A 24,863-nucleotide genomic window follows, 5' to 3' on the forward strand; every position below is an offset into this window, starting at 1 on the left:
AGTAAAGGTTTCTATAAATCAAAACGATGCATTGATGTTCATGAAAGTATGCCTGGAAATTGTAAAACTGCTGTATCATCAGCATCTGGATCGGTATCGACTTCATCACCACGGTATCCTTGCAGCTACTGCGATATGTCGTTCGCATTTCCAATGATGTAAGAAGACATGAGAGGAGCAAAAGTACGAAGAATCCTTCTTGCATGAAGTTTCACTGCGATAATTGCCATGAATGGATAATTTGCATCGACATGCGAAAAACTGTAAAGGTGAAGACCGTGTTCCTACTGTTCAACTACCTGCGAAATTACGACTCCTCTGTTTAGCTTGAAGACTCGTGAGCGTACAAGCAAAAAACAGATGAGGAGCAAGCGACTGCTATGACACCTGAACATGAAACTAAACCTAAGACTGTGCTCGGTGCATTACAGTTGAATGATAATGGCGTCTACTTGGCACAGTCTGTATTTTGTGGAACATTGAAAGACTACTATTATCTAAATAGGTTTGGTGAGTCGAAAGACATTTGTACTTTTCTTGACATTATCAGGCAAAACATAACAACTCAGCTTACTGATGATGTAGCAACAAACGGTCCTTTAAACTATAACCTGCGGCTTGATTGTATATATGGTAAGCCATATCCGTTCGATGATAAAATGAAGAAGTCTGCCTTCAAGACATCGGTTTTGACGATGTGAAGCAAACTGTTAAACATGGTGTCCGGAAACTCTGTCAAGAAGAAGAAGACTATGTCTGTAAAGGTTTTGGTTGGTCTATGTCTAGTATAAACCGATTGGAGCTAAGATTTAGCCATTTCACGCCGATGTAGGACTAAATGTTTGTAGGATTGTTAATTTTCGGGAGTGTATCTATACTAGAATAGAAATTATGTAATATGATAATGTTTGTAAAGAAATTGCGGTGTTTTATTTCTCGAAACTGACACTTTTTCTGGTATTTTTAATTAAATTTATTTTTAGCTTTGTCCATCGATCGAACCAAGAGTCAATTAAATATGCAAATTAATAAGTTATTTTTTAGTTGAATTTTGGGATATTTTCCGAATTTTTTGTGTTCATTATGACAAATTTTTAAGATGGTGGTCGTAATGGCTATCTGGAGGCTGGTAGTAGAGGAATTTATGCTTATATTAGGACTTTGATCATGATTTATTAAATTGATATTTTTTTACATTCAAATTACATTTTTTGGCGTCGCCTAGGTATCGAACAGAGGATATGAACTGATCGAATTAATCAGTATTTTAATTGCAAATTTACTGAATGATATTTGGGTTGCTTCCTGAATTTCTAGCTATAAAATTACGAATTTCAAAGATGGTGCCCAAATGTCAATATGGCGGGTGCCACAGTAATAATAAATTATTGCTGTACTCTAATGGGTAATATCACACTAACGTGCCATCAGCACACTCTAGGAGTCGAAAACAAGATGGTGGCCACCAGCATACATAAACAAGATGGCGGACATGACATCATACCAGCATATAATATTGTCACGGTCTGAAAATTTCATTACTTTTTTTCTTAAATTTATTTTACTCTTGTTTCTCGTTAGGTTAACGTGTTGGTGTACGTGCGCGTTTCCAGGCTCGGCCGGTTGATTTCGACACACGGGTAGTGGAATATAGGTTGCTGCGATGTTAGTTTGCAGGCACCGCGGGCTTTTGCGAGGCTGCGTGGTTTGCTAATTCTCGCGGGTCGCTGGCCAGGGCCCGCTGAGAGGTTGCAACACGCCGTTCCAGAAAAACCCGCTGTGTAACGTCGATTTTGTTTGCCTCTGTCATTTTCGGCTTCGTGTACTCGTTTCGAGGACTCTGTCCTGATTAGTGTTGCCATCTTGCGTCCGAGTTTGGAAATGTGGACAGAAACAATCGGACAGCGCGAGAGGGGGAGGGAGAGCTCGCTCGCGCCTGCGCAGAAGGAACTGTCGACTTCGCTTGTTTTTGTTTTTCCTTGCGGGAAGGAGGGACAGCCATTTTCCCCGAGGCTAAGTTTTCCCGGTGTTCGTGTTTTTTCGGAGTGGCCTAGTTTTGTAGTTAAAACCTCCTTCCAGGGAGGGACCTAGGCTTTTTGCCTGGGGAACTCTCTGGAAGCCGGGTCCACGTCGGTTTGAAACAACTTTTCTCCGTCTCAAGTCAGAGGGTAAGTGGTTATCCATGGCTCGTCCGCCACAATCATTTCTCGGGCGGTCTTCGTCCCGATTCTAAAATTCAATGTGGTTATTTAAAGTAACTTAGTTTTTAGTCTTATCTTGTATTTTTTTTATGATTTAAATGTAAACAGACGCGGTACCAGGTTGATGCGAGCAGATATGTGCTGGGTTGTAGCACAATTAATCTTAGTGGGTGCTAATGGCTAGAGGGCAGCCATGTTGTGTAGTATAGCGTGCTGTGTACGCTAGCGTAATTAAAATCATTGTGATTAATTCATTAATCTTTTTGTTAAATTATTTATTATTAATTAATTTTTATCCTATTTATTATTAATTTATTTGTTAAACATTTTTCAGAGTTTAATTATTATCCTAGTATGTGGCCTAGTAAATAAAATCTGTGCTTGAATGAATTAATAATGTTTCTTTTCAGTGCATAAATCGTTCCCTACACTCCCTGTATGGGGAGAAGACTTGATCTCGAGTACCGCGACTCTACCTAACTACCCCCCCCCCCAATGTTATAGGTTATTTATTGTTTTGTGTATAGGTGTACGTGGGACGTCTGACGGAGTCCCGTCACAAGTGGTGTGAGGCTTCGGGTAGTCTCTTGTAGGGTTGTTTGTGCTTTATTTTTTTTATCTCTTCTCTTTTTCTTTCAAATTTAATCATGTTTTATTCCAGAGCATTGGAAGCAGTGTCGTGTGGAAGCACGCAGCAAATGTGTTGCGTTTTGCTGCTCCACGTATTTGTAGTTTTATCGTTACGGTTGTTTTGTTTAATTTTAATGAATAAAAAGTTTTTGGTTTAGTTAAGTTAGTCACTCAGTCAGTCAGTCAGTCAGTCAGTCAGTCATGAGTTTCTCTTTTTTTTAAAGGTCACCTATTAGATTTTATTAAGTTTTAATTACGTAAAATTTAATTCCGGTTTAATGATTATTTAATTAATTTTTTTTAATTATGTCACCATTAAATTTTTGTAATGAATCTAAGAGTTTGTGTGGACTTTTTGGTTTAGGAACGATGTTAAAACTTGTGTTAAGAAATGTTGTAGACAATGCTTGTTGCGGGCGAGGAAAGTCATGTGTCGTGGAGCTGGCTTGCTACCAACGACGGGAGCGTTGCGTAGCCAAGCAGACATCACGTACTATGTGTGTGTGAGGGGCGCGACGGTCAGCTGTGCGCTGACCTTGAGCGGTTGCCGGCCTGGCGCGGCCCGGCTCGGCACGGCGCGGCAAGACTCGTTCCGGCCCGGTGTTTACCGGCCGGCTGGTCTTCCAAGGACACAGATAAGAGTTTCACAGTTATTTTTTTTAATGATTTGGTTTATGTGCGTCATTGACTACGCCACACCGTCTATTTTTTTAATGATTTAATTTAATAATGTTGAGAGTAATAATTTTAATAGAATTTATTTATTTGTCATAATTATTTTTGTTTTGATAATAATTAATTTTTTTTTTGAACTTTGCGTTTCGAATTGTAGGAGGTGCACAGTACAATGGATTAGCTAAAGAAAAGTGTGAGGTTTGTTTATTTGTGTATGGGTTGAGGGAATGAACTCCAGGGGAACAGTAAGGTATAATTTGTAATGTCTTTGAGGTGAAAGTTGTTGTTATTGTCCAGCCAGTGGAGCTGAGCTGGGACAATTTGAGGTGTCCCTGGGAGAGTAGGGACTGTAGCGCAGACCCATAGGAGATGGGCTGGCTACTGGATTAAGGGTCGGGAGAACCCTGAGTTGTTAGTAGTTTGGGGCAGGAGTCCCCATGGTAGTACCGAAGTGGCTATCCCGTATGGGATAAGGGTACCACTTCAAGAAATTTTGTTGGTGGGGTTAGAGTCCCCTGTGTAATGGGCCTATAGGAGATAGGCACTACAGCGAAATTTTTGGTTGTCCTGGAGGTAAATTCCCTGGGTTAAGTTAAGGAATTTTTCTTACAGTTAGGAAGTAGGGAAATGTGAATTATTGTTGGAGAGAGCTAGTGTACCTGCCTAAGTATTTAATTGAATTTTAATGAATTAATTTATGAGAAAGTTTATTGTGTTAATGATAATGAAAGTGAGTTAATTTTTTTTTAAAATTATTTTTTTGAGTAAAGTATTTTAAGTAATAAAGTTAAATAATAGAGTGAGTGGTGACAGTTATGATAGAGCATTTTTGAAATTATTTTGTTTATCCTACTTGGAATGTAAGGTTTTAATTTGTTCTCTCAACATAATTAAAATTTAAATAAGTTTTTTTTATACAGTGCCCCTTATACATTTGTTGACACAAGTAATAACACATTTTTATTTATTTACAATTTTATTTTAATTACACGAAAATTTGTATTTAGCTTTGTGATACAGAGAAAACTTTTTTTTTAATGAGTTGTTTTGTTTGTGCTTGATTCTTATCGGTTTTGTGAAAGTAGTGTTACAGTACTCAGTGGTGACCTGTGACTGACATCACGACTAAGAAGACTGAACATGGTGTTGCTGGCGGCACATCAGAGTGAACCTGATGGCCCCACCAGTAGCTGTTGTTTTGAGGTGTTGCTGTTTTCACCAGACGAGAACAACCAGCTGATTGCTGCCTACAGCATAACAGATGTTAAGGTGAAAGTATTTTTATTTTTTTATCATGTTTGTTATGTTTTTGAATTTTGGTCTAGGATGTCTGATACATTTTTTTTTATTTCAGCTTTCGTGGGTTATTAATAACCGGCCGATTTTAAGTGAATAAAGAAAAGTATTTTTTTTGGGGGCAGTCTAATTTTATGATTGTTGATTCTGGAGTTTATTTTTTTTCTAAGAGAGTAAGTCAAATAGTAAATAATGGTTAAAAGTAATAGACATAATTTTTGTTGATTTTGGCTATGGCCCTGCTTCGATTGAGTGGTTACTGTGTTAACGAAATTTATTTGATGATGATGCCAGTGTAGGAAGCTATAGAGTAATGTAATACAGACCCTGGAGGAATGGGCTGTAGCGTGAGGGCATTGAGGCCCTGGTTGTGACTGGGTTCGCAGGGTAGGCGACCCTTAGTAAATGAGGAATGAGCCTGGGGAAGGTTGTGTCCTTTTGAAGTAGTAGTGGCTACCAATGTAAGAGGCACGGAGGGGTAGAAGTGGTGGGCCGGGAATTGGCTCCACGGGGATGATTGGTCGAGCCAATCCTGCCGCTGAGAATTTATTTTTGTTGTTGTTGGGTTAGAGTCCCATAAGGTGTGTCCACAGGAGGTGGATGTTGGGCATCTATTGGCTTTTGTTGTTTTGAAAAAGTTAGAAGCATGTTGATAGTCATCGATTTCGGGTTGGAGTCCTTCGTGAACCAGGAGCCAGAGGTCAGACCGTCAGAATAATTAAAATTTTGATTGATGAGATTATTGGTAAAATTATTTAGTTTTGTTATCGAGGTTTGTGCCTGTGGGTATGTTTAATAATTTTTTTTTTTTTAAGACTTTTCAAATAGCTAACCTGTACCCATCTTTCTTTAGAATCGTTTAACTATTAGTGTTGCCCAAGTAGAAAAGTATTTCCATTTGCCTATTTGTCGCTGTCACATTTACCAGGAGAACTTGTATGTCAAACTTAAGATACCTATTGTTCATGTTAATTCCAATTGGAAACTATTTCAGTTTGTTGCGGTACCTTTCCGCTGGAAAAAATAACACTTGCCACTTAGAGCACGAGCCCAACTTTTTAGCAGTAAATAATGAGCAACTGGTGACCATTCAGGGTAGAAATTTGTTGGATTGTCGTCCCTTAGAAGACAGTTTATGTTTTGTTCCCAGATTTTCAGGTGATGCCATGGGAAGTTCTCTATGTCCTAAGGCTTTATTTCAGGCAGTGACTGCAGAGAAACTTGGTGAACTGTGTGCTTACAGATGCCATTCGGGAACCCACCTCAAGATTACGCAGGCTGGTCCTGAACGTTATTTTCTAACTAACCCTGTTGGTAAACTAGAAGTACAGTGTTTAGTGAATAAGAACCAAACCTTGTTTTTAGCTGCTGCGGATCGACCTGGCGCTGTGGACATTGAGGTCCCTTGCGATTGTCGCTTCTACATGAATGATGAGCTTAAAATTAATGAACTTTATCTGTGTGATTTTCTTTCTAAAGCTAAATTCCAAATGATTCGTGAGATTCCAGCTGCCTGGACTAAATTAAAAAAATTAAAGATTTTTCCTTTAACAGCATCTTCACACACAGTTTTTCCTTCATTAGAAGATTGTTTAGACGAGGATTGGCCTTCTGTTATTCCTTACTTGAATTTGGTCGTTTCACGTTCCTTTGCGAGGCCCGAAGAATTACAGCTGCGAGACCCAGTGGAAGTTGTAAGCTTTTTGTTAAAACATTTGCAAAGTATTTCATTATTTGTGATTGGTGGTACTTTATTGTTAATTGTTGTAAGAAACCCTTATCTAGTGGGGATTGGTACATTTCCCCGCGTATCAGCTTTTAGTAAAAACGCCATGTTAACAATGGAGATAAGCATAACTGTATTTATACTTGGTGTCATAATGTGTATGATTCTTTTTCTGCTATGGAAATGGTTGTCACTTAAGTGGAAATTATGGAAAACTGAGGAAATTTCACCTCCTGTACAGACTGTTGTTGCGACTACAAGTGAAACCTTTAATTTACGTGAGAAATTTTCTGAGAATTGTCGATTTAAATCTAAGTTGGTTAGTGAGTCAGGTGAGGAATTTAATGTTTACCTCACCCTGTGTGATTAATTAACAGAACTGTTGTTTATGTTTGATTTGTTCACCCCATTAAGGGCATATAGTTGTTAAACACTTTTGTGGTTAGGATTTATATTGTTTTTGTAATTAACTGTTCAGTTCAGAGGTTTTACTTTTTGTTTAAAGAATAAAAAACAACAATCGAGGATGAATCTAGGGGTCCAAGCAATTATTAACCTAGGGTTAATTTTTTTTTTAAATTATTTGTTTATGCTCGACTTTGACTTAACCTGGGTAGGGATACCTTGTTCCTGGTCTATTCCCTCCCCTGTCCAAACCTGTGTGCTCTTGTGCCTCTAAAGACAGTGTAATTTATTTTCCACAGACTCAAGTGAGGCAGAGTTGTTAGCAACAAGTGTTTGCGTTTTCTTTTTCTTTCATGAAGAAGAGATAGTGCATCGATGTACCACATCCAGAGACTTCAACGATTATGTAAGCTATGTGAAGAACTTTCCTTCGTCATGTATGTCCTCCTGACTGAGGACCATGTGTTGTGCAGCCATTGAACTTGTGTGGGAGAGGGACTACTGTTTCCTCCCCTGTTGTGTGGTGAGCTGCTTATAACTCTTGAGGAGTTATACTGTGGAAGCCCCTTTCAAATCGGTTTCTGTGTGTATGTGAACTCTCTGTCTTAAAAGAATGAAGAAACTGATGATCAACATGGGCCCCACTTTCGTCGACTTGTGCCGAATGAAGACATTAGTTACTCTCGGCCAACCAGTGACAATGCTATTTTTTTTTCTCTTTGTTCTGTAGCTAGTAGCTGCAGAGGCGTGTTTTGAAGATCTTGGACTTCACCTAACCCTATGGACATTTCAGGTTCCTTTCCTGATGTTTATCCTTTGTTTTCCTGACTTGTATAATCCATTCCTTTCCTCTTGGAGGCCAAGCTCCCATTTTAATTTAGCTGTGTTTGTTTCATTTTATTGAAGTATTTATGATCATCTTTGTTGTTGTTGTTGGAGAATAACATGCCCCTGGACTCATCATTGGTTAGTTATGCTGTTTATGGAACTGATAAAGATGAAATGTGAGGTAGATATTATTTGTGTTACTCAGTCACTTTATTCAGATGTAAACTATTTGACAACATTGTTTGATAATTATTCAATAGGGTCACTTCACAGTTTTACTTAATGGAATATTTTTTTTTGTTAATTATCGACCTTTTATTAACATAATGTTTTGATAGGACGTTAAAATTAACCCCCCCCCCTCCCTCATTAACTTGTTGAAATAGGCTTGAAAGTGTAGTGTATGTTCTTTGGTGAGAATCTGATACTGGTGTTGAAATGTTTGTTCAGTTTCACTGGGGAGACATCCCCGATGACATGCTGCGAGGAAGGCGGGCTGAGGGCAGAACTGCTCTGAAGGCTGGATCCTGGGTGTGAGCTGCAGATCACACTTCAAGGACTCTTCTCTCCAGCTTCAACTAGGGCTGATCTGTCCACGGTTCACGCCTTTCCTAGTTGTATGTCGTACGAGTAGTTTTACGATGTGCCAGCCACCATCGATTCTTACAGGAAAGAATTCTTTCCTGGGCTATTTACTAAAATTGTATCCTGTATTGGTTTAACTTTTTCAGTTTAGACTTTGAATTTAATTGTCGTGGTAAAACCCAACCTTCGTGCGCTGTCTTGTTCGAGTAGGCATTTAACTTGTAATTCTTTGCCCCTTGGTTTTATTCATTGTTAGGAATTTTTATGGCTTGTGGGGCACAAGCCCTTGTAGACCGGGGTAATGTCACGGTCTGAAAATTTCATTACTTTTTTTCTTAAATTTATTTTACTCTTGTTTCTCGTTAGGTTAACGTGTTGGTGTACGTGCGCGTTTCCAGGCTCGGCCGGTTGATTTCGACACACGGGTAGTGGAATATAGGTTGCTGCGATGTTAGTTTGCAGGCACCGCGGGCTTTTGCGAGGCTGCGTGGTTTGCTAATTCTCGCGGGTCGCTGGCCAGGGCCCGCTGAGAGGTTGCAACACGCCGTTTCAGAAAAACCCGCTGTGTAACGTCGATTTTGTTTGCCTCTGTCATTTTCGGCTTCGTGTACTCGTTTCGAGGACTCTCTCCTGATTAGTGTTGCCATCTTGCGTCCGAGTTTGGAAACGTGGACAGAAACAATCGAGCAGCGCAGGAGGGGGAGGGAGAGCTCGCTCGCGCCTGCGCAGAAGGAACTGTCGACTTCGCTTGTTTTTGTTTTTCCTTGCGGGAAGGAGGGACAGCCATTTTCCCCGTGGCTAAGTTTTCCCGGTGTTCGTGTTTTTTCGGAGTGGCCTAGTTTTGTCGTTAAAACCTCCTTCCAGGGAGGGACCTAGGCTTTTTGCCTGGGGACCTCTCTGGAAGCCGGGTCCACGTCGGTTTGAAACAACTTTTCTCCGTCTCAAGTCAGAGGGTAAGTGGTTAGCCATGGCTCGTCCGCCACAATCATTTCTCGTGCGGTCTTCGTCCCGATTCTAAAATTCAATGTGGTAAATTAAAGTAACTTAGTTTTTAGTCTTATCTTGTATTTTTTTTTATGATTTAAATGTAAACAGACGCGGTACCAGGTTGATGCGAGCAGATATGTGCTGGGTTGTAGCACAATTAATCTTAGTGGGTGCTAATGGCTAGAGGGCAGCCATGTTGTGTAGTATAGCGTGCTGTGTACGCTAGCGTAATTAAAATCATTGTGATTAATTCATTAATCTTTTTGTTAAATTATTTATTATTAATTAATTTGTTATCCTATTTATTATTAATTTATTTGTTAAACATTTTTCAGAGTTTAATTATTGTTATCCTAGTTTGTGGCCTAGTAAATAAAATCTGTGCTTGAATGAAATAATAATGTTTCTTTTCAGTGCATAAATCGTTCCCTAAACTCCCTGTATGGGGAGAAGACTTGATCTCGAATACCGCGACTCTACCTAACTACCCCCCCCCCCCCCAATGTTATAGGTTATTTATTGTTTTGTGTATAGGTGTACGCGGGACGTCTGACGGAGTCCCGTCACAATATATACCTTAATATTGGTGGTGGGAGGTCAGTTTGAGGGCGGCTTCTGTAGAAGAAGGATCTATCGACATTTTGTAGTTTATTTTTTGCCCTTACTGGGTTTAAACCGAGGACTTCAAGGCTAAGTTATTTTTAAATAGTATTTTTTAAATTTTATTAATAATTTTTTTTATATTTTTGGAAATTTTTCTTGAATTTATATCATACTATTTACTGTTTTCCAAGATGGTAGCCGTAACGAAAAGTGCAACGATCTGGAATTAAATATGGCGGTCGTGACAAAAAGTGTAACGATGACGTCGTACTCAACCAAGATGGCGGGCGTAACGAAACATGCAACATTTATAGAATCCAAAATGTCATCCATAACGATATTTGCTACGGTGTTTTTAAAAATTTTTTAATAGAATTTAATTAATTTTTTTAATTTTAATTTTTTTTATTTAAATTGGATAATAAATAAAGATTTGCAAGATGTGCGACCGAAACGGAAATTGCAACGTTGACTTCATAATCCTAGATGATGTCAGAGGCTTATCAGAGGCGGTAGTCATGGAAGCTTAAGCTTCTTTTAGTATTATGTGTTCTTTCTAAGCCAAAATTATTGTGATGTTTTATTGAATTCCGAGTTTTTGAATTTCTCAGGACAAAAACGAGAATTTTTCCCTTAAAACGGGACTTTTTTTTTTTTTTTTTTTTTTGGAATTTTGAGTAATTTTGATTCATTTTTGAGGAATATTGAGGAATTTTTGAGTCTAAAATGGTTGCTTTGACATCACAAATCCAAGATGGCGGGAAACATCACTACCATAGCCTGAAGCCAGCGCCATAAGCCCCATTTACATACTACTGGCATACTAATTTCAAGATGGTTGGCGCCACAGTAAGAATAAATAATAACTACACCCCAGCAGTTAAAAATAAAACAAACGTGACGGTAGCGAATTCCAGCAGACGGATACCAGATGGTGGCTTCCAGTAGAAGAACACAAGATGGCGGACATGATGTCAATCTACCTGGCATTCAATTTGTATCTTTGTGTTAGTGGTGGGAGGTGAGCCTTTCGTGGCTTCCATGGAGGAAGGATCAGTCTACATTAATATTTTTTTTTTCTTTCCAGGTTCAAACCGAGGATAACATGACGTACCTAAGTACGTTTTTAAAAATAATATTTATAACAATTAATTAGTAAATTTTTCAAAAATTTTAACATTTTTCCCAAATCTCATTGACTGTAGTTACGAATTTTCAATATGCGACCGTGGCTGCATAATTTAAGGTGGCGGAGTTTAATTTCGTGTAAAATTTTAATGAATTTTATATAAACGGTATAATTTTTTCCGTTTTCCTAGCACAAAAATACAGATGCTCAAGATGTCAGCCATAACGAAAATTTCAACATTCTAGAATCCAATATGGCATCAGTAACTAAATGTGTAACTATGACGTGATACGTATTTCAATATGGTGGGCGTAGCAAAACTTACAACGTTTCTATAATTTAATATGGCAGCCGTAATGAAATGTGCAAGGATGATGTCTTATTTTGAGAATGCAGAATTTTTATTAAAATTTTATTAATACATTTTTTTTATGATTTTTGTAATTTTTGCCAAATTTGTAGGTTAATTATTACATATTTTGAAGATGGTGATCGAAACGATAGTTGCAGCAATTATGTCGAAATTAAACATGTTGGGTGTGACGTTATAAATTTTTAATTTAATTTTTTAATCTTTTATTAAGAATATTTTTCAATTTTTTTTAATAACTAACTTTTTTTGCCGGGAATGGTACTGAGGACCAAAATCGGTTAAAAAACTAAAAATGTAAAGTAGGCATTTTTTTTCCTATTTTTTCTATTTTTTGAATTATTTCGGAATTTTCTTTTTTAAAGAATTTGAATTTTTCGGACAAGTTCAAGGTGTGATCTCGGTGGCTTAGGGTGGCTTGCTATTAGGACTCTTCAGCCGTTTTAAGACATTTTGGTTCTTTCTATGGCAAAATCATTTAAGGATTTCGAATTCCAAATTTTTAAATTTTTCAGGATTAAAACGGGAAATTTTTCCTCAAAATGTACATTTTTCCTTCGAAATAGGAAAATGTCTAGGAATTTAGTAATTTTTTTGTCCTTTTTGAAGAATTTTGTGGAAATTTTAAACCAAAAATGGCCGCCATTTTGTCACAATCCAAGATGGCTTCGATGATAATCAATCTACAATCCACTGCCTGAAGCTAGTCCCAGAATTAACTATTTCCTCTTAATTACAAACAATTCGTACTGATTTAATAGTGTACGTATTAAGGGAGTAATTGATTTTTTGTTAACCCCTGTTATCTTCCAACCATTGAATTAATATTTGTGACATAGAAAATTTGTTCGGACGAAAGATCTAGATAATATTTTTAGATGTTGCAATAAAAAAGGAATGGATATAATATTGTAAACGTAGGAATTTTATTAAATTTATAATTTTTACTCCCTTTTTTCAATCCTTTGCATCAATGATTCGTCTTATCCAAAATTGTATCATAAAAGGTTTTATATAAAAATTGTAAGTTTTACAAATACACTGATCGAATTATATGGTGTACTTACAAACAGAGTTTATATATATATATATTTTTTTTTTTGTTCTCCAACTCTTCTTTTTTCACCTCTTGCACTGCGTGATACAATATATACAAACGGATGTGATATTCATTCTACTATGGAAGTTATGGGCGACTTTTCTGTGTTTGAAAAAACCATCTCTATTTCTGCCCCTTTACTCGTATATTACTTATTAACGAACTCTACAGAGATTTGGCAAGTTTATATATTTGTACCAGTTTGGAAGATTTTTGTGAAAAATTAAGGGCAGTAATACAATATTCTGTATATCACAATAAAATATATATATATTTGTATATATATATTTATATATATAAATTTTTGAGTTGACTATGGTTTTGGGGTCTATGGACCATGAAACGAAAAAATATATAAAATGTCCTGAAAGTCTCACCAAGTTAACGGCTACAATATGTAGTATTTATTTCTTCGAAATCTACCTAAAAGTTAATACATTGAAAAACATACAAGTTATAAAAATAAATTTTTTACCTGAATAAAATATTTTTTGAAAAAAAAAAAAATATTTGAAGCAGGAAGACCAACTGTAACAAATTTGTTTAGTTATGTAAAGATCTTTACTGCAATATAACATACAGACAGCAAACTGATACTATCTATTTCGATATGAGAAAAGCTTTTGACACATGCCAACATAACTTAATTCTTAAAATAAAAAAATATGCACCTTAGGTTTCGTCAAGCAGTACGTATCCTCGTTCTCAAACTACCTCATAAATATAAACTTTCCAGTTAGAGTCTCGCTAATGTATTATCTACAAGATTCCCTGTTTCATAAATAATATTATAAATGTAATAGAAAATTCTAAGTTATTAAAAGTACGCTGATGACATTAAAAAAGACAGTAAGTAGTAATAATGACTAAAAATATCTTCAACGTGTTATTTTAGCTGTTCAATCATGGTGCTCTAGTAATTGTATGTCACTTAACTATGAAAAAAATATTTTTCATTACTTTCACAAGAAAAAACTGCTTTGTTACCTATAATTAACAAGTCGCAAGCACCGACATTAAACATGTGGACCACATAAGAGATCTAGGAGTCATATTAGACACTAAACTTTATTTTCATTAGCATGTGAATAGTCTACATAGTGTACCACAAAAACTTAAGGATTAATCAAATTTATTACTTGTTCTGCATCAACACCTGATTCAATATTATGTTTATTCATCACTTTAACGAAAAAATTAGAATACTGCTTTGTTATATGGAATTCAATTACCACTACGGACTCCAATAGACTATATAATATACAGGAAAAAACATGTTTATGTATGTGTAAAAATTTCCGTCATCCGACATAATTTTTGACTTTAATCTAACTCTAAAATAAGTTTTCTCTTCACAAGACATTCTACGAATTATGCAGTATTTCTCATTAATTGCTTTTTTAATCTTTTTTGATTGGCACAGCTTTAATATCGCAAACTGGCTTAAAAATCCCATATTATAATATTAGAACAAATGACACTTTCAATAAGATAAGTAAACAGAATATCTTAATATATAGGTGTGTTAAAACCTATAACACTTATTTTCACCAATAAGAACCATTCATTGGGAAGAAAAATAAACACTATGATAAATTGAAACTCTTATAAAATATTATTTTATTTACTTTGTTTATAAATTAAATATATATATTATTTTAGTCATAATGTTGAGTAAGCTGAAAGAATAAAAAAAAATTTCTAACTATCATATACAATTTTTGCTAAATTTTTTGTAAAATTGTTTTAACTATCATAAATTAGATAATCTGAAAAAAATTTGAAAAATCTTGCTGTTATGAACATTTTTCACACATGTGCATCTGTTTGTGTATTGTGTTGTCACGTCTATTGTCACTTTATGTACATATGTTTTAAATTGTAAATTTTTGTGCAATTTGTATGTTTTTGCTCGTTAATGTATGTTTTTTTGTGTAATTCTGTAAATGGCTTCCAGTTGTAGGATGTCACATAAAACCAAACCAAATAAATAAAAAGAAATCAGCATTTTAAAGATTATTAAAATAGCATGATAGTGTTCAAAAAGTCTGCGTTAATAGGAATTAATTTAGTAGAGCATAGAGTAAATAAGCATAGATTAATTATACACATCTGCTCAAAGTTAAAAAAACAAATATTTTACAGTGTCAAAGTAGTAAAAAAAAAACATTATAAATCTCAGCCTTATTATCTGTATACTATGTTATTGCACACTCTGGACAAAGGATGAATTAAATTTGAATGCATAGCAACATTTGAAAGCTGGAGTTTGCTTGTTTGCTGGTGTTGTAAACCAAAAGTAAATTTTTGGTAATTACTATTTTGAAACACAGTCAATTTTAATTAAATTGATTTAAAGTGCACTTATATTGGAATACAGAATGCATTGAAAACAAATAAATAAGTAACATTTTTATCCAAACTCATTGTTTGGGCGTGGTATCAACAATACAAAGAAGATGGACACAATTTTTAAACAACAAACAGATATTCCTTTACGATTATACAACGTGCAAAATACTTATTGGCTCTGAAATGGTTTGTGACAAATTATCTCCTTCATATACTTACCCCTTTCATGATATGCTGTTCAAAATCTTCCATTATTTTCTCCCATGGTTCTGCTTTTTCAGGGGCTTCCTCTGGAATGCATTTCCTTAAATAACCAGGCTTGACATCAGGGTATACTCTCCGTTGTCGGATGTTCTCCCAGTAGTCAGCTATGTAGTCCACCATCTCCTTGCCTGTTCATTAATAATGCACATGGTAAGCATAACTTATGTACTGTCCATATCAGGAGTGTTCACTAAACTTGTTTCAATAGAATATATTACACCTGTACTGTAGAATATAGTAAAGATTTCTTGGCATCCCGGACTGTAGCCACGTCTTGCTTGTTTTTGCAATGAACAGAAGGCCAGGAGTGAGTTGAGGCTATGCATATATTCGGGCTGTTCGCAAATGGTTGGGTACACACACACACATATATATATTTATATTTATTACAGACAGTTCGGTAATTGCTAGGTATAAATATAATGGGTTACAGGGAATGCCAAAATAAGCAATATTTTTAAGGAAAATTTGTCCGGAAACCAAACCCTGTAAAGTTGCAGACACAGAATAAGCGCACCAATCTGAATCTCGACCGCATTAGGAGCCATTTCACTGGACGCGCAGTTGTTGTGTTATTCATACGCAGTACCGAACACCAGTCTGATGTCTTAAATTCTATCATTATTTTAGCTATTTATTACTCTTATTTTTTTTACATAATTTACACATTCACACTAAGCTTTCAGGAAGTTTAACACTCACAAACATTGAGTGTGTGTGTACATTAGTTGATCAGGTGGCTCTCTAGACATTCCCTGAAGATACCTGCTTAAAGGTATGGTGAAACTTAGAATACAACTAACCACCAAAAATCAACTCCACCGTGAAACGACAAGACACCAGTAAATAATACTCAAAAGTATGTAGTCACATCTTAAAATTATTCTGCAAAAGGTATAAGGAAAAAGAAAGCTGAAGCACAGGTAACAGGGTCTGACAGGGGGGCTAATGTTTGAATGGTCATTCTTCTAAAGGATAGTGTGCCTGTAGTAGTGAGGCACTTACTTTGCTCCAAAGGCTGAATGAATGATAACCCCATTAATAATAGATCTACAGTATTGCGTTTCAGTTGAATTTACTTGCAAAATGGGGGAAAAGGTACTTTATTGTTTATAAAACTATGATATACTAGAAGAAATTGTATATTTGTTTGTTTCTGTCGCACATACAATAAAAATAATTACATCCGAATAAGAATTTTAATTATTTTCTTGTTAAGTCATTGCATATGTTTATTTATCCCAAACACAAATCAGATATAAATATATGGTTACCAACAAGATTATAAAAATAAAATTTTCTCAAGTAGTATATAATAGGGGCAGCTAGCACAGGCTTCAGGCTGTGGTTGTGGTGTCAGTGTCAGCCATCTTCGATTGTGACGACACGGCGGCCATTTTTGACTCAAAATTCCTCAAAATTCCTCAAAATTGACTTAAAATGACTCAAAATTTCCCGTTTTTGAGGGAAAATTTCCCGTTTTCGAGGGAAAAATTCCTGTTTCGAGGGAAAATTAGGATTTAGAAAAACCACAAAAGTCGTTTAGCCTTAAAAACCACGAAACTCCTGATATAGGCTTAAGCATCCATGTATACAGCCTCCGATAAGCCTCTTTTAGGATTATGACGTCACCGTTGCAATTTTCGTTACGCCCGCCATCTTGAAAATCCTCAATTTTTAAGTTAGAATATCGGGAAAAATTTTAAAAATCATTAAAAGATTTGAAAAATCGAATTAAATAAAAATCTAAAAAAACACTGTTGCAGTAAACGTTACGGTCGCCATCTTGGATTATATAAATGTTGCATATTTCGTTACACCCATCATCTTGGTTGAGTACCATGTCATTCTTACACTTTACGTTATGACCACCATATATGATCCTATTAATGTTGCAATTATCGTTATGGTCACCATCTTAAAATTTAGACGCCATCTTGGAAAACCGTATTTTTTATGTTAGAAATTCGGGAAATATTCCAAAATTCATCAAAAAATTAACTTAAAAGAATTATGATTAATTATACCGATTCCCGTCCTTGGTTCGAAAGAGGTCAGAGCAAAAATAAAAAAAAACATCAGATACTTCCTCCACAGAAGCCACCTACAGACTGACCTACCACCACCAATAACAAGGTATTACCAATAGCTGGTATGACGTCATGTCCGCCATCTTGTCTTCGTCTGCTGGAGGCCGCCATCTTGTTTTTTACTACTAGTGTGCTGGCGACATGTTTATATAATTTTCTGTTCTCCATACCTTTAACCTTGTCTATTTACATTGAAATTTGTCATTGACCTTGAAATTTGAACTTGACCTTGAACTTTGACCTTGAACTTTGACCTTGAACTTAGACCTTGACCTTGAAATTTGATGTTGACCTTGAAATTTGATTTTGACATTGATCTTTGACTTTGGCCTTGATGGCCATCATTAATCCGTCATTTTATGTTCAGTACATGCTACCAGGAGCTACCACATGCTAGTGGTCATTGCTATCATCTTGTTTTCGTCTGCTGCAGGTTACCTTGTGTGTACTCATCTTACCATCATGCTAGTTTTATTCTAACCTGCTACAGTGCAGTAATCATTTATTATTACTGAGGTGCCCCCCATCTTAAAACTTGACCGCCATCTTGAAAATTTGTAATTATTTGGCTAGAAATGCGGGAAAAATTCCAAATTGTCTCCGCAAAAATCAAATTTTAATTTACAAATTGAATCGTTGGATTCCTGTCCACGGTTCGATACTTGACCAGTGACAGTTGTAACTAATTATTAAATAAATGTTAGGTTATGTTTTCCATTACCTTTCGCGGAGTTTATTAATCATTCACTCTACGAAAAACATCTCAAGTCAATATACCTGACCATCGAATTAATTCAGTGCCGATTAGCCTATTATGAAAATCAAATTTGACAATAATCTCAATAACATATAAGCCGTTCATGTACAAAGCCACACATATAGAACAATTGTCTTCAGTCCATGAGATTGAGTCATGTCATTATCAGACGTATAGGCTAGTCATTTCAGGACCGCATGACCTTCGTCGTTAGCTAATTATATTCAATTAATCCATCGTGACATTTTTATACATTCTAAAGGACCAAGTAACATTAAAAATATTTTAGTAACACCAAGAGGTTTTAAACTAGTAAATACTCAATCACTACATTTTGTACTACGTGCAATCAACAAAAAGGAAGCAACGACATCGTAAAGGCAGCACCGCCAACGAAAAGGCAGCACATTTGAAAGCGCCGACAACGAAAAGGCAGCACCGCCAACGAAAAGACAGCACATTTGGAAGCACCGACAACGAAAAGACAGCACCGCCAACAAAAAGACAGATCATTTGGAAGCACCGACAACGAAAAGGCAGCACCGCCAACAAAAAGACAGATCATTTAAAAGGACCAACAACGTAAAGGCAGCACCGCCAACGAAAAGGCAGCACCTTTGTAGCACCGACAACGAAAAGGCAGCACCGACAATGTAAAGGCAGCACATTTGGAAGCACCGTCAACAAAAAGTCAGCCCATTTGGGAGCACCGACATCGTAAAAGCAGCACCGCCAACGAAAGGCAGAACATTTGGAAGAACCGACAACGAAAAGGCAGCACATTTGGAAGCACCGACAACGAAAAGGCAATACCGTCAACGAAAATGCAGCTCATTTGGAAGCACCGACAACGAAAAGGCAGCTCCGCCAACGAAATGGTAGCTCATTTGGAAGCACCGACAACGAAAAGGCAGCACCGCCAACTAAAAGGCAGCACCATCAACGAAACTGCAGCACATTTCTCATTGACTCCAATATTCATTGGCTCCAATATTTATTGGCTCCAATATTCATTGGATCCAATATTCATTGGCTTTAATAATCATTGACTGCAATATTCATTGGTTCCAATATTCATTGGCTCCAATATTCAATGGCTCCAATATTCATTGGCTCCATCAGTCATTGACACCAACAGTCATTGACACCAACAGTCTTTTGGTTCCAAAAGTATTTTGGCTCCAAATATATTAGGCTAGAATTGTTCGAGTCTTAAATGATCTAGCTGGTTACGAATTATACATGGCTTGCGAGGATACAGAGCTACGAAGTTTCTTGTACACAGGTTCAATTGACAGCGAGGATACAGGACTACAGATCTGCAAGAGTACTTGACTACGAAGCTACTCGTCTACAAGGCTACAATTACAGCATCTGTCTTCGTAGGAATTTTTTCTTTTGCTCCAACTGCACCACCAGCATTATGTTATAAGATTACAAGGCCGCTTGCTTACGTAGCTTCAAGTCTACGAGGATACTTGGATACGTAGCTTTAATTCTACGAGGTCCTAAGACTTCAGGACTACGCGACTTCGATCCATGAGGTTGGAGATAACGTGACTACGAATCTTCAAGTTTACGTGTCTGCGAGGCTACAGAGCTACGAAGCCTCTAGAAAACGAGTATACGTGACTGCGTGGATACAGAAATACAAGTCTGCATGAGTTTTTGAATACGAAGCTACTCGTTTACAAGGCTCCAATTGACACATCTGTCGTCGATGGAATTTTTCTCTTTTGCTACATCTGCATTATCAGAATTATGTTATAAGGTTACAAGGCTACTTGCTTATGTAGCTTCAAGTCTACGAGGCTCCAATACATCATGACTACGAGACTACGAGAGATGAGGTTACGAGACTATGCAATTGCAAGTCTTTAAGGTTATGTCATCGCGAGGCTATAGGACTACGAAGCTTCCAGAACGCAAGGTTTCGAGACTGCATGACTAATTGGCCGCATGGCTACGATACTTTATGTCTCTGACTACAATAGCACTATTCAGTGGTGAGAGTTAATTTATCTAATGCAAAGGTACTTGCTGCAAGCAGTTCCGCTTTTCAACATCAGATGACGTCACGTGTTGCTTGCAGGTAAATAATATTTATTTCTTTTATGCGGGATGCGGGATGCTCACTATCGATCGCATAAGAAGGATGGCTTCGTTAGTCTCCAAGGAGAAGGAAATTCGTCCTTCCTGCTAGTGCTTCTCAGATTTCTCACGGTCCGCCATCTTGGATTGCGATGTCACGGCGGCCATCTTTGATGGGTGTGACCTTGACCTTTGACCGAAACCGCAGGAAAGATCGCAAGTACATGGATTAACCATCAAAATATTGATAAGAATAATCAGGAGCACACGGAGAAAACCATCATAATATTGGCAATAATAATCAGGAGTACACGGAAAAAACCAACATATATACTGACAAGAATAATCAGAAGCAAACGGAGAAAAACGACACATGTTTTCTTTAATATCATAAAATTACAGAAAAAAAAATATTTAAAATGAAAAATAAATGTAAAAAAATTATAAAAAATACATAAAAAGATTCTGCTAGCTTGTAAACTTATCATTGTTGAGCAAAGATAGAGTTCAAGTACAAGACAGAATTTTATGTTCTTTTTATAAATATTTTTATAATTATTTTTATTTTTAAATATTTTTTTTTCCCTGTAATTTTATGATATCAAAGAAAACATGTGTCGTTTTTCTCCGTGTGCTTCTGATTATTCTTACAATATATATGGTGGTTTTCTCCATGTGCTCCTGATTATTATTGCCAATATTATGATGGTTTTCTCCGTGGACTAACGAAGCAACCCTTCTTATGCGATAGATAGTGAGCATCCCGCATCTCGCATAAAAGAAATAAATATTATTTACCTGCAAGCAACACGTGACGTCATCTGATGTTAAAAAGCGGAACTGCTTGCAGCAAGTACCTTTGTATGAGATAAATTAACTCTCACCACTAAATAGTGCTATTGTAGTCAGTTAGAGACATAAAGTATCGTAGCCATGCAACCAATTAGTCATGCAGTCTCGTAACCATGCGTTATCTTCGTAGTCCTATAGCCTCGCGATGACGTAACCATGAAGACTTACAATCGCATAGTCTCGTAACCTCATGGCTCGTAGTCTCGTAGTCATGATGTATTGGAGCCTCGTAAACTTGAAGCTACGTAAGCAAGTAGCCTTGTAATCTTATAACATAATGCTGATGGTGCAGATGTAGCAAAAGAGAAAATTCCATCGAAGACAGATGTGTCAATTGGAGCCTTGTAAACGAGTAGCTTCGTATTCAATAACTCACGCAGACTTGTATTCCTGTATCCACGCAGTCACATAAACTCGTTTTCTAGAGGCTTCGTAGTTCTGTAGCCTCGCAGTCTCGTAAACTTGAAGATTCGTATTCACGTAATCTCTTAACCTCATGGCTCGAAGTCGCGTAGTCATGAAGTCTTAGGACCTCGTAGAATTGAAGCTACGTATCCAAGTATCCTCGTAGACTTGAAGCTACGTAAGCAAGCGGCCTTGTAATCTTATAAAATAATGCTGGTGGTGCAGTTGGAGAAAACGAGAAAATTCCGACGAAGACAGATGCTGTAATTGTAGCTTTGTAGACGAGTAGCTTCGTAGTCAAGTACTCTTGCAGACTTGTAGTCCTGTATCCTCGCAGTCAAGTAAACTTGTGTACTAGAAACTTCGTAGCTCTGTAGCCTCGCAAGCCATGTATAATTCGTAACCAGCTAGATCATTTTAGACTCGTTGCCATGTGGCCTCATAGTCTCTTAGACTCGAAGAATTCTAGCCTAATATATTTGGAGCCAAAAGACTTTTGGATCCAAAAGACTGTAGGTGTCAATGACTTATGGAGCCAATGAATATTGGAGCCAATGAATATTGCAGCCATTGAATATTGGAGCCAATGAATTTTGGAGCCAATGAATATTGGAGCCAATGAATATTGCAGTCAATGATTATTAGAGCCAACGAATATTGGATCCAATAATTATTGGAGCCAATAAATATTGGAGCCAATGAATATTGGAGTCAATGACAAATGTGCTGCAGTTTCGTTGATGGTGCTGCCTTTTCGTTGTCGGTGCTTCCAAATGTGCTGCCTTTTCGTTGTCTGTGCTTCAAATGAGCTGCCTTTTCGTTGGCGTTGCTGCCTTTTCGTTGTGGGTGCTTCCAAATGTGCTTCCTTTTCGTTGGAGGTGCTGCCTTTACGATGTCGGTGCTTCCAAATGGGCTGCCTTTTTGTTGACGGTGCTTCCAAATGTTCTGCCTTTTCGATGTCGGAGCTGCCTTTTCGTTGTTGGTGCTACCAAACGTGCTGCCTTTTCGTTGGCTGTGCTGCCTTTACGTTGTTGGTCCTTTCAAATGATCTGTCTTTTTGTTGGCGGTGCTGCCTTTTCTTTGTCGGTGCTTCCAAATGATCTGTCTTTTTTTGGCGGTGCTGTCTTTTCGTTGTCGGTGCTTCCAAATGTGCTGCTTTTTCGTTGGCGGTGCTGCCTTTACAATGTCGGTGCTTCCTTTTTGTTGATTGAACGTAGTACAAAATGTAGTTATTGAGTATTTACTAGTTTAAAACCTCTTGGTGTAACTAAAATATTTTTCAAGGTTACTTGGTCCTTTAGAATGTATAAAAATGTCACGATGGATTAATTGAATATAATTAGCTAACGACGAAGGTCATGTGGTCCTGAAATGACTAGCCTATACGTCTGATAATGACATGACTATGTCTTATGGACTGAAGAATATGATCTATATGTGTGGCTTTGTACATGAATGGCTTATATAATATTTAGATTATTAAAAAATTTGATTTTCATAATAGGCTAATCGGCACTGTATTAATTCGATGGTCAGGTATATTGACTTGAGTTGTTTTTCGTAGAGTGAATGAATAATAAACTCCGCGAAAGGTAATGGAAAACAGAACCTAACATTTATTTAATAAATAGTTACAACTCTCACTGGTCAAGAATCGAACCGTGGACAGGAATCCAACGATTCAATTTGTAAATTAATAATTGATTTTTGCGGAGACAATTTGGAATTTTTCCCGCATTTCTAGCCAAATAATTACATGATTTCAAGATGGCGGTCAAGTTTTAAGATGGGGGGCACCTCAGTAATAATAAATGATTACTGCACTGTAGCAGGTTAGAATAAAACTATCATGATGGTAAGACGAGTACACACAAGGTGACCTCCAGTAGACGAAAACAAGATGGTAGCAATGACCACTAGCATGTGGTAGCTCCTGGTAGCATGTACTAAACATAAAATTATGGATCCATGATGGACATCAAGGTCAAAGTCAAAGATCAATGTCAAGCGCAAATTTCAAGGTGAAGGTCAAATTTCAAGGTCAAGGTCAAAGTTCAAGGTCAAGGTAAAAGTTTAAAGTCAAAGTTCAAGGTAAAAGTTCAAGGTTAAGGTCAAAGTTCTAGGTCAATGACAATGTTCAATGTAAATAGACAAGGTTAAAGGTATGGAGAACAGAAAATTATATCAACATGTCGCCAGCAGACTAGCAGTAAAAACAATATGGCGGCCTCCAGCAGACGATGACAAGATGGCGGACATGACGTCATACCAGCTGATGGTAATACCTTGTTATTGGTGGTGGTAGGTCAGTCTGTAGGTGGCTTCTGTGGAGGAAGGATGTGATGTTTTTTTTTATTTTTTGCCCTGACCGGTTTCGAACAAAGTACGGGAATCGATATAATAATCAGAATTCTATTAAATTAATTTTTTGATGAATTTTGGAATTTTTCCCGATTTTCTAACATAAAAAATACGGATTTCCAAAATGGCATCTAAAATTCAAGATTTCGACCTTAACGATAATTGAAACATTAATAGGATCCAATATGGTGGTCGTAATGTAAAGTGTAAGAATGACATGGTACTCAACCAAGATGATGGGTGTAACGAAATATGCAACATTTATATAATCCAAGATGGCGACCGTAACATTTACTGCAACAGTGGTTTTTAAGATTTTTATTTAATTCGATTATTTAAATTTTTTACTGATTTTTAAAATTTTTCCCCATTTTCTAACATAAAAATTGAGGATTTTCAAGATGGTGGGCGTAACGAAAATTGCAACGGTGACGTCATTATCCTAAAAGAGGCTTATCGGAGGCTGTAGTCATGGATGCTTAAGCCTTTATCAGGTGTTTCGTGGTTTTTAAGGCTAAACGACTTTTGTGGTTTTTCGAAATCCTAATTTTCCCTCAAAAACGGGAAATTTTGAGTGATTTTGAGTCAATTTTGAGGTATTTTGAGGAATTTTGAGTCAAAAATGGTCGCTGTGGCGTCACACTCCAAGATGGCTGACACCGACACCACAACCACATCCTGAAGCCTGTGCCAGCTGCCCCTATTATATACTACTCTCTCATGTTAATTTTCAGAAAAATCAAGTGACAAGAAATTTTAATAATAGTAAAAAGCTTAACGAATAGCCCATTTAGTATAATAAAGACATTACAAGAATTTAAAATTAAAAAAAATATATGTTTTGAAAAATATATTTTTGGGGATAGAAAAGTCAAGATATGTTCGAGCACATAAGGTTTTGAGTCTGAAAAAGAAGAGGCAGACACGAGCCGATCCATCCTGGTGCCGCTAATCGGCCCTCTGACAACACGGTCACTCTGACGCAAATCCATGAAAAACGAGGGCTACAGAAGCCTTTCAGCTGCACACGCCAAGCGATGCATACGTATTAGGCTCACCTAGCAACGCGGTACCTTCTTCCACCAGAAAGTAGTATTTGTAACTATTAGCATGGACTATTTATTTTATATTATTTGCACATTATCTATACTAATATT

The 24,863-nt window shown here is 36.8% G+C and overlaps 2 protein-coding genes across 2 annotated transcripts in view; one reads left to right on the plus strand and one right to left on the minus strand.

The window, feature by feature from the left end:
- Positions 1–24,863, minus strand: part of LOC134531227 (histidine decarboxylase-like) — an 849,422-nt gene that overhangs the window by 680,783 nt on the left and 143,776 nt on the right. Inside the window, exon 3 of the mRNA XM_063366899.1 lies at positions 15,106–15,278. Coding sequence (XP_063222969.1) covers positions 15,106–15,278 — 173 coding nt within the window. The remainder of the gene's footprint in view (positions 1–15,105; positions 15,279–24,863) is intronic.
- Positions 1,524–9,838, plus strand: LOC134531226 (uncharacterized). The gene is made up of 2 exons (XM_063366898.1): positions 1,524–2,168; positions 4,592–9,838. Exon 2 carries the CDS (start codon positions 5,741–5,743, stop codon positions 6,896–6,898), a length of 1,158 nt encoding a protein of 385 aa, XP_063222968.1. The 5' UTR covers positions 1,524–2,168; positions 4,592–5,740; the 3' UTR covers positions 6,899–9,838.

This window comes from Bacillus rossius, chromosome 3 (genome assembly GCF_032445375.1).
Source record: "Bacillus rossius redtenbacheri isolate Brsri chromosome 3, Brsri_v3, whole genome shotgun sequence".
NCBI classification, from domain to species: domain Eukaryota; kingdom Metazoa; phylum Arthropoda; class Insecta; order Phasmatodea; family Bacillidae; genus Bacillus; species Bacillus rossius.

Bases quoted from the DNA above. Each gene is read 5' to 3' on its own strand.
- LOC134531226 (XM_063366898.1), top strand. From the start codon at position 5,741: ATGTCAAACTTAAGATACCTATTGTTCATGTTAATTCCAATTGGAAAC.